Below are 10,295 nucleotides of genomic sequence, written 5' to 3'. Positions count from 1 at the left end.
TGGAGGCTGGCACAACTGATTAAGAGAGCTTTAAACTAGGAATTTGGGGGAGATGGTTGGGAGATGTCCAGGTAATCTCCACGCCGGAATTTAACATTGAGAGGGAAGAAAACAAAGCAAGAAAGGATACTGTCGTGTGTAGGAGAATGGACATAAGGAAGAAGGGTAGTGTGGATACCAATCTAATAGGTGATACTGGTGGTAGAATGTCTGTGCCTAATTGGATAAATGTCAGTGAAGCCAAATGGCAAAAATTAAGATGTTTATACACTAATGCGAGGAGCCTAGGAAACAAAATGGAGGAACTAGAGCTAGTGCAGGAAGTGAAACCGGATATTATAGGGATAACAGAAACATGGTGGAATAGTAGTCATGACTGGAGTACAGGTATTGAAGGCTATGTGCTGTTTAGGAAAGACAGAAATAAAGGCAAAGGTGGTGGAGTAGCATTGTATATCAATGATGAGGTAGACTGTAAAGAAATAAGAAGTGATGGAATGGATAAGACAGAGTCTGTCTGGGCAAAAATCACATTGGGAAAGAAAGCTACTAGAGCCTCCCCTGAGATAGTGCTTGGGGTGTGCTACAGACTGCTGGGATCTAATTTGGACATGGATAGAGACCTCTTTAATGTTTTTAATGAAGTAAACACTAATGTGAATTGTGTGATCATGGGAGACTAACTTCCCAGATATAGACTGGAGAACAAGTGCTAGTAAGAATAATAGGGCTCAGATTTTTCTGGATGCCATAGCTGATGGATTCCTTCACCAAGTAGTTGAAGAACCAACAAGAGGGGATGCCATTTTAGATTTGGTTTTGGTGAGCAGTGAGGACCTCATAGAAGACATGGTTGTGGGGGACAACCTTGGTTTGAGTGATCATGAGCTAATTCAGTTCAAACTAGATGGAAGGATAAACAAAAATAGATCTGGGACTAGGGTTTTTGATTCCAAAAGAGCTAACTTTAAAGAATTAACGAAATTAGTTAGGGAAGTGGATTGGACTGAAGAATTTGTGGATCTAAAGGCAGAGGAGGCCTGGAATTACTTCAAGTCAAAGTTGCAGAAACTATCAGAAGCCTGCATCCCAAGAAAGGGGCAAAAAATCATAGGCAGGAGTTGTAGACCAAGCATCTCAGAGAGGTGATTAAGAAAAAGCAGAAAGCCTACAAGGAGTGGAAGATGGGAGGGATTAGCAAGGAAAGCTACATTATTGAGGTCAGAACATGTAGGGATAAAGTGAGAAAGGCCAAAAGCCATGTAGAGTTGGACCTTGCAAAGGGAATTAAAACCAATAGTAAAAGGTTCTATAGCCATATAAATAAGAAGAAAACAAAGAAAGAAGAAGTGGGACCGCTAAACACTGAGGATGGAGTGGAGGTTAAGGATAATCTTGGCATGGCCCAATATCTAAACAAATACTTTGCCTCAGTCTTTAATGAGGCTAATAAGGAGTTTACGGATAATGGTAGGATGACAAATGGGAATGAGGCTATGGAGGTAGATATTACCACATCCGAGGTAGAAGCCAAACTCAAACAGCTTAATGGGACGAAATCGGAGGGCCCAGATAATCTTCATCCAAGAATATTAAAGGAACTGGCACATGAAATTGCAAGCCTATTAGCAAGAATTTTTAATGAATCAGTAAACTCAGGGATTGTACCGTACGACTGGAGAATTGCTAACATAGTTCCTATTTTTAAGAAAGGGGAAAAAAGTGATCAGAGTAACTATAGGCCTGTTAGTTTAACATCTGTAGTATGCAAAGTCCTGGAAAAATTTTTGAAGGAGAAAGTAGTTAAGGACATTGAGGTCAATGGTAACTGGGACAAAATACAACATGGTTTTACAAAAGGTAGATCGTGCCAAACCAACCTGATCTCCTTCTTTGAGAAGGTAACAGATCTTTTAGACAAAGGAAACGCAGTGGATCTAATTTACCTCGATTTCAGTAAGGCATTTGATACGGTTCCACATGCGGAATTATTAGTTAAATTGGAAAAGATGGGGATCAATATGAAAATTGAAAGGTGGATAAGGAACTGGTTAAAGGGGAGACTACAACGGGTCATACTAAAAGGTGAACTGTCAGGCTGGAAGGAAGTTACTAGTGGAGTTCCTCAGGGATCGGTTTTGGGACCAATCTTATTTAATCTTTTTATTACTGACCTTGGCACAAAAAGTGGGAATGTGCTAATAAAGTTTGCGGATGACACAAAGCTGGGAGGTATTGCTAACACAGAGAAGGACCGGGATATCCTACAGGAAGATCTGGATGACCTTGTAAACTGGAGTAATAGTAATAGGATGAAATTTAATAGTGAAAAGTGCAAGGTCATGCATTTAGGGATTAATAACAAGAATTTTGGTTATAAATTGGGGACACATCAGTTGGAAGTAACAGAGGAGGAGAAGGACCTTGGACTATTGGTTGATCACAGGATGACTATGAGCCGCCATTGTGATATGGCCATTAAAAAAGCTAATGCGGTTTTAGGATGCATCAGGCAAGGTATTTCCAGTAAAGATAAGGTGGTGTTAGTACCGTTATACAAGGCACTGGTGAGACCTCATCCGGAATACTGTGTGCAGTTCTGGTCTCCCATGTTTAAGAGGGATGAATTCAAACTGGAACAGGTACAGAGAAGGGCTACTAGGATGATCCGAGGAATGGAAAACCTGTCTTATGAAAGGAGGCTGAAAGAGCTTGGCTTGTTTAGCCTAACCAAAAGAAGGCTGAGGGGAGATATGATTGCTCCCTATAAATATATCCGAGGGATAAATACCAGGGAGGGAGAGGAATTATTTAAGCTTAGTACCAATGTGGACACAAGAACAAATGGATATAAACTGGACACTAGGAAGTTTAGACTTGAAATTAGACGAAGGTTTCTAACCATTAGAGGAGTGAAGTTCTGGAACAGCCTTCCAAGGGGAGTAGTGGGGGCAAAAGACATATCTGGCTTCAAAATTAAGCTTGATAAGTTTATGGAGCGGATGGTATGATGGGATAGCCTAATTTTGCCAATTAACTGATCTTTGATTATTAGCAGGTAATTAGGCCCAATGGTCTGTGATGGGATGTTAGATGGGGTGGGATCTGAGTTACTACAGAGAATTCTTTCCTGGGTGCTGGCTGGTGAGACTTGCCCACATGCTCAGGGTTTAACTGATCAGTCAGTGTAGACACTCACTACAGCAACGGGAAAGGTTCTCCCATTAGCGCAGGTCATCCATCTCCACAAGAGGCAGTAGCTAGCTCGACAGAAGCATTATTTTCTGTTTAAAAACCTCCTATTCTAACTTCCCTACATTCCACATGTTTATTTGGATTCTCTTGAAATTAGCAGGGCACATTTTTCATAGACATTCAGGGAAGGGGTAGTGGGTCAAATATGGGGAGATTTGTTAAAGGGGTTCCTAAGATACAGCCCCCCTACCCCCTTTGGCAGCTTTTTACAAAATCATCTTCCTCTTGTCATATTTTCTTACACACAGCTGGGGCTGAAACTCTCATTGTCCCCGGACTGATTTCCATCACTTGGCATTTCTCTCAGGTAGTACGTAGCCCCCACTGCCTCTTTGGGTTGGCTCAAGAGGGTCTATGCTGCGGCCCCTGAACCTAAACCACACCCATGAATTTGAGATGGAGCCCAACTGCTGATAGTTTCAGGCAATGTGTGTTGTGCCTTTTTATTGCATTCTGCAGAAGTTCCTCTTGGAAGTTTTCCCCTCTGAAAACTTTGTCCAGCCCCTCCCTCTGGAGCTTGCCTTGAGCCCCGGGGTTACAGGAACTGGCCACAACCATCCCTGCCCCCAGAGCTGCATTCTTTACTGCTACACAGGAATCTAAGCCCTGGTCTACACTACGAGTTTAGGTCAAATTTAACAGCCTTACATCGATTTAACCCTGCACCCGTCCACACGACGAAGCCATTTTTGTCAACTTAAAGGGCTCTTAAAATCGATTACTGTACCCCACCCCGATGAGGGTACTAGTGTTGAAATCGACATCGCTGGGTCGAATTTGGGGTAGTGTAGACGCAATTCGATGGTATTGGCCTCCGGGAGCTATCCCAGAGTGCTCCATTGTGACCGCTCTGGACAGCGCTCTCAATTTAGATGCACTAGCCAGGTACACAGGAAACTCCCCGGGAACTTTTGAATTTCATTTCCTGTTTGGTCAGCGTGGCAAGCTCATCAGCACAGGTGACTGTGCAGATCTCACCAGCAGAGGTGACCATGGAGTCCCAGAATCGCAAAAGAGCTCCAGCATGGACCGAATGGGAGGTACTGGATCTGATCGCTGTATGCGGGGGGGGGGGGGCAAATCTGTGCTATCAGAACTCCGTTCCAAAGGACAAAATGCAAAAATATTTGAAAAATCTCCAAGCGTATGAAGGATAGAGGCTGTAACAGGGACCCGCAGGAGTGCCGCATGAAACTTAAGGAGCTGAGGCAAGCCTACCAAAAAACCAAAGAGGCAAATGGCCGCTCCAGGTCAGACCCCCAGACATGCCGCTTCTATGATGAGCTGCATGCAATTCCAGGGGGTGCCCCCACCACTACCCCACCCCTGTTCGGAGACTTCTGTAAGGGGGGAGTTTCATGCAACAGGGATGAGGATTTGGGGGATGAGGATGATGATGATGAGGAGGAGGTTGAAGATAGCACACAGCAAGCAAGCGGAGAAACCATGCTCCCCGACAGCCAGGAACTGTTTATCACCCTGGAGCCAATACCCTCCCAACCCTCCCAAGGCGGGCTCCCAGACCTTGAATGTGGAGAAGGGATCTCTGGTGAGTGTACCTTTGTAAATATAATACATGGTTTAAAAGCAAGTGTTTTTAGTTATTAATTTGCCCTGAAGACTTAAAGAAGCCAAAAGACTGTGGATTACCATGGCTGCCTGCAAGCCGAATTCTGTTGCCCGGCTCTGTGTGTGTGATCTCTCACACCAAACTGGCAGGTCTTCACTATAAGAGGCAAAATGCGACCTTGTACTCTAAAATGTGTCTTTTTAAAGACTACTCTCCCTTTTTTTTCCCTTCCACAGCTGCAAATGTTTCAACACTCCCCCTATCATCTCAGTCACAGAGGCTAGCGCAGATAAGATGGCGGAAAAAAACACACTCGCGATGAAATGTTCTCTGAGCTCATGCAGCTGAGGCTACTGGAGGATCATACTGATATGCTCTGGCGTAAGGTTGAGCTGCAGGAAAGGCAGCAGGAGCACAGACCGCCGCTTCTTGTTTCTTGATTGGGCACTTATTTGCACATTCCTTTCTCAAGAAGCTGACCAAATGCTTTACTAAGGCTACTTAGAAATCAAGCAAGTACACAGCCAATATTCATAACTTCGAATACAAAGATGATGCATGCATACAAATAGGATGAATAGATTCAGTAGACCATAAGCTTTACAGGGATATGTTACATGGCATATGTAGCATAAAACATATTCCAGTTATGTCATATATATATATATATTCATAAGCATATTTCCATGAAGCCTTATGGGGTGCACCATCACACTACGATTCTATGAAGACAGGACACTGGGCTAGATGGACCTTTGGTCTGACCCAGTCTGGACATTCTTATGTTCTTATGACAGTCCATCACGGCATGCTATGCAAGGTCTCTTCAAGACCTGTTGGCCTCCAGCTGTGGAATCCCTTCATTTCTGTTCTCCCTGTCACAAGACCTTGTTACGTAGGGCTGAGCTGCATCTGTACCTTCTATTTCGGGTGCTTCCACTCTGCGGTCAAGCATCCTGATATTCACGCTATTTGGTGTCCTGTCCTTTTATACACCTTTTAATAACAATATCCAATTCCATCAGGTTCCCTTTTCGACAACGGTATCTGGGACATCGCATCACATCCGTGTTTGATGTTCATTTCATGGGCTTTTGAATTCATGTACATGTTCGCAGCCAGGGAAAAAGCAGAAATCTCTTGAGCTGCACTAAAAGGCAGCAGCGGCTTTGAGGTAGATGGAAGAAATCTAGCCATTAGACCGGGGTGGTCAGGGGTTTATTTTCTTAGCCCTCTGTTCCAGCTTTCTCAAAGGCCTTGGAGCCGGGGCAGTTCTTCAATCGCAATACCTCATAATGCCCAGGCCTTAATTGCTGATCAGGGTTAATTAAAGCCACAGCTGGCCTTTAACTCCTTCCTGTCCAGTGCAGGGTTTGGACACAGGTTTGTTGCTACCCATTACCTATAGACACATGACTTGGTGTTGGCTGGATGATTTCACTTGAAACTGGTGCCTCTCTAACCCACGAGACCCCTGCTCCTCTCCCAGGGCCGGGGAGAGAACCCAGGAGTCCTGGCTCCCAGCCCCCCTGGCTCTAACCACCAGTCCCTGTGTAAGAATGCTGGTTCTTGTGGGACACTTCTGAGAGTGTCAATTCAGGACAAATTGCTTAAAGCAATGCAGTTACAGCCCAAGGCTGGGTTTCCTTTAATAATAAGGCAAACCAAACTCGCCAAACAGAGAAGACTTTGGTTTTACCCCACTGGCTGACCACAAGTCACACAAGCAATTCCCTTAGACACTCCAGTTTCCCAATATCACCACCAGTGCCACTCATTATGGGGACGAATGGTTATGAAAACCAATACCCCAGTAAAAGAAAAAAATTTCTTCCTATCCCAAAGGACCAAGCCCCAGACCCAGATCAATATACAAATCAGATCTTACCCACAAATCACACTGTTGCCACTCCTTTCAACCTTTAGATTCTATTCATAAAAGAAAGAAATACAGAGGAGAGTGAAAACTGGTTAAAGAAATCAATTACATACACTAATGGCAAAGTTCTTGGTTCAGGCTTGTAGCAGTGATGGATTAAACTGCACATTCAAATCAAGTCTCTGGAGTATATCCACAGCGGGATGGGTCATTCAGTCCTTTGTTCAAAGCTTCAGTTTGTAGCAAAGTCCCTCCAGAGGAATTAAGCAGGATTGAAGACAAGATGGAGATGAGGCAGCTGCCTTTTATAGTCTCCTCCAGGTGTAAGGACACCTCTTTGTTCTTACTGTGGAACATTACAGCAATATGGAGTTTGGCGTCACATGGGCAAGTCCCATGTCCATGCATGACTCAGTTCTTTACAGACGGCAGCCATTGCCCACATACTATCTTGAACGTCCCCAGGAAGGCTTCTTATGTGGATTGGAGTCTTCCAAGGTCCATTGTCAATTAAGTGTTTCTTGACTGGGCACTTAACTTGCAAATTCCTTTCTCAAGCAGCTGACCAAATGCTTTACCAAGGCTACTTCAGAATTAAAACACATTGATATACAAGTACATAGTCAATATTCATAACTTCAACTAAAAAATGATGCATGCATACAGATAGCATAATCATAATCAGCAAACCATAACCTTTTCATAGACACCTTACTGGACAACCTTTCTACAACATTTGCTGCAAATATATAACAGTGGTTGTAACAATGATCTATACGGTTACATGAGTAACGTCACAACTCCCCTGCCCTAACCACTAAACCCCACTCCCCTCCCAGAGCCAGGGAGAGAACCCAGGAGTCCTGGCTCCCAGCCCCCCGTGCTGTACCCCACTAGACAGAATCAGCCATTCAGAGTGGAACCAGTCTGTGGTTTATTGCACCCAGGACAGGATCTCAGGGACAGCGTTGCCAGCAGCTGCATGGGGCCCGTCCCTGGGGCTCGTCGGTCGGGCTCAGATGGATGTGCTGTTCTCAATTTGGTGGGGATCCAGGTAGCGGTAGGGGATGGGCAGGGATTTGTTCCTCTCTTGAATCTCCTGGGAGATCTGGGCCAGGTGCCCCTGGAAGGCTGTGATCAGCTGCTTGGGCTCCTCCTCCGTGAAGTGCTCATCAGGGTACGTGCCCAGGGATCTCTGCAAGGGAAAGGGAGAGCGGTGAGGGACAGCACGGAAGGGCTGCCTCGCCCAGCGCTGAGATGCAGCCACCTCTGGGGCAGGGCAGTGGTTACACACGGATCCCTCACATGCCCTGGAGCATGGGGCAGGTGTTTAACAGCTGTGTAGCAACACTGGGAGGAGCTCAGGCCAGGGAGAGAAGGAGAATCCTGCGGCCGGTTGAAACAACACAGTGGAATTTATGGGTGTTTGAATGGAATCCCCCAAAGTGCAGCTGGGCTGGGACACCTGGGTTCATGCCCCGGCTCAGGTGAAATGTCAGCAGGTCCTTTATTGTTACCACAAGGTGGGGGAAGAACTCAGCTGAACAGCTCATTAAAGGGACACCCCCAGCCGCAGCCCAGTGCCCCCTAGCGCCACCCTGGGGCCAGCCCTGCCAGCCAGGGAAAGTGCCCCTGCTGCTCGCACCCCGCTCCCTGGCCCACAGCTCCCCCTAGCTCCCGTGTCCTCACCGAGTCCCCCGGTTCGCAGCAGAGGACCCATAGGGTGTAGATGGCGATGCTGGTGCTGTTGACCTCTGGGATGGTGTCCAGGTAGCTCTCCAGGGAGGTGGTGCCCTTGGCCTGGGGTGGGGGGTTCCTCATGGAGCCCGGGAAGTTGGGCATCCAAGCTCCGAGCTCGTACTGCGGGCCAGAGAGACCCCCGCAGTCAGAGGAGCCGGGGACCCCCCAAGCCCAGCAAGGGATCCCGCAGCCCAGATGGGGACTGGCCTAGCCCAGACGGGGATCCCCCCCTGCCCTGACAGGGACTCCTCAGAGCCCAGCTGGGGATCCCCTTGTCACACTGCCCAGGAGACACCAGCACAGGGAAGGTCTGGCTCAACCAAGAGACCTGGGCACCCGGGGCTTGGTCAGAATGTCTCCCACGGGGAACGGTTAGGAAAGTCAAGGTGGGGGTTGGGGTGCTGAGTGCGGCAATGGGGGAGGGTCCTGGGGGGCTGGGGCACGGTCCTGAGGTGTCCTGGGTCTCACTGGGGTTGGGTGCTGGGTCGGGGATTGGCTGCTAGAGCAGGGTACTGGAGAATGAGGTGTCAGTGGGGTGGGGGGCAGGGTGGGGGTGTTGGTGGCTGGACCCCAGGGCCCCGTGTGGGGTGCAGGGTGGGGATGTTGGTAGCGGAATCCCAGGGCCCCATGTGGGGTGCGGGGATGTCGGTGGCTGGACCCCTGGGCCCCATGTGGGGTGCAGGGTGGGGTGTCTGTGGCTTGACCCCAGATCCCAGTAGGGGTCAGGGAATGAGTCCCCAAGTGCCCAGGCTGGCCTCTCCCTACCTGCCCATTATTAAGGGCGGCATGCCGGGCCGAGCAGCAGTAGATCCACATGGTCAGGTACTTGATGAGCTCAGGGATGCTCTGAAGGGATGAGGGGAAGCCTGCGGGATGGAGAACAGGCGTCACAGACCTGGCCCGGCTCTGCCCTGCTCCATGGCCTTGAGCTGGGACCCCTAGAGCTGGTTTGATGCCTCCCTCTGCTGGAGCCTCCCCTGGAGAGTCGCTCCCCTGCTCTGGGCCTCAGCTCGGCCATGCGCCATCTCCCCACCCTGCCTGTTATCACGGCAGGGATGTTCCCAGTCACCCCACAACCCCATCCCACTACCATGACCCAGGCCACCCTGTCCCTCCAGGATTGGATATCTTGCTCCCCGTCTGGGGGTCATGACGCCCATGGACAACTGCTGGGATCTGGCCCCATTGACTCCAATGGAGAGAAACCCATTGACACCAGCTGGGATCTGGCTGACAGTCATGAAGTCTGGAGATGCCCCCCAGTGACCCTGCATGGAGCCCAGTGACCAACGGCTGCAGGACTCTGCGTTCACATGGCCCCTACCGGATGCCTCGTTCCCGAGGAAGCCTTCATGGAAGATCTCGTCTGCCCAGGCCTGCAGCTCGCAGTCGGCCAGGACATGGGCATCGTTGCGGTAATAGTGTCTGATGATGCCGGAGATGAAGCTGGAAAGAGAAGAGATATATATAATCTTGGTGGGGCAATGCAGGCCTCATCACTCCCCAGTCCGCCAGCATCAGTCAGCCAGCATCTGCAAATAGCCCAGTGCTACCACGGACCCTTGCCGGTACCTAGTGTCCTCTCCACTTCGGCCATTCCTAGCTGTGGGAGCATGACCTGGTGGCTAACCCTCTGGCCTGAACTCCAGTTGATCCTAGATCTCATCTGAGGCAGAGTTGAACTTTTCATTTCAAATTGGCCTTGCTCTTCTGGAAGTTAATATGTTAAACAAGAGTTGCCATTGACACAAAACATCTTGGCTTGACTGAAACCAAGTGTTTCCATTCACCCCCAATGAGACCTTTTCCAGGAATTTGGTTTTGGGCAAAATTCCCAAAAGTTTGACTTTT

The 10,295-nt window shown here is 48.4% G+C and overlaps 1 protein-coding gene across 1 annotated transcript in view; it reads right to left on the bottom strand.

Annotated features, from left to right (window-relative positions):
* Positions 1-7,719: 7,719 nt before the first annotated feature.
* Positions 7,720-10,295, bottom strand: part of LOC135889190 (arachidonate 12-lipoxygenase, 12R-type-like) — a 28,029-nt gene continuing 25,453 nt past the window's right edge. The window contains exons 11-14 of the mRNA XM_065417017.1: positions 9,769-9,890; positions 9,210-9,310; positions 8,394-8,564; positions 7,720-7,899 (exon numbers count right to left, since the gene is read on the bottom strand). Of these exons, the coding sequence (XP_065273089.1) occupies positions 7,720-7,899; positions 8,394-8,564; positions 9,210-9,310; positions 9,769-9,890 (574 nt within the window). The remainder of the gene's footprint in view (positions 7,900-8,393; positions 8,565-9,209; positions 9,311-9,768; positions 9,891-10,295) is intronic.

This window comes from Emys orbicularis, chromosome 15 (assembly GCF_028017835.1).
Source record: "Emys orbicularis isolate rEmyOrb1 chromosome 15, rEmyOrb1.hap1, whole genome shotgun sequence".
In the NCBI taxonomy this organism is placed as follows: Eukaryota; Metazoa; Chordata; order Testudines; family Emydidae; genus Emys; species Emys orbicularis.
The sequence above is the reverse complement of the archived record's forward strand: the minus strand, read 5'-3'. Positions and strand labels throughout refer to the sequence as shown.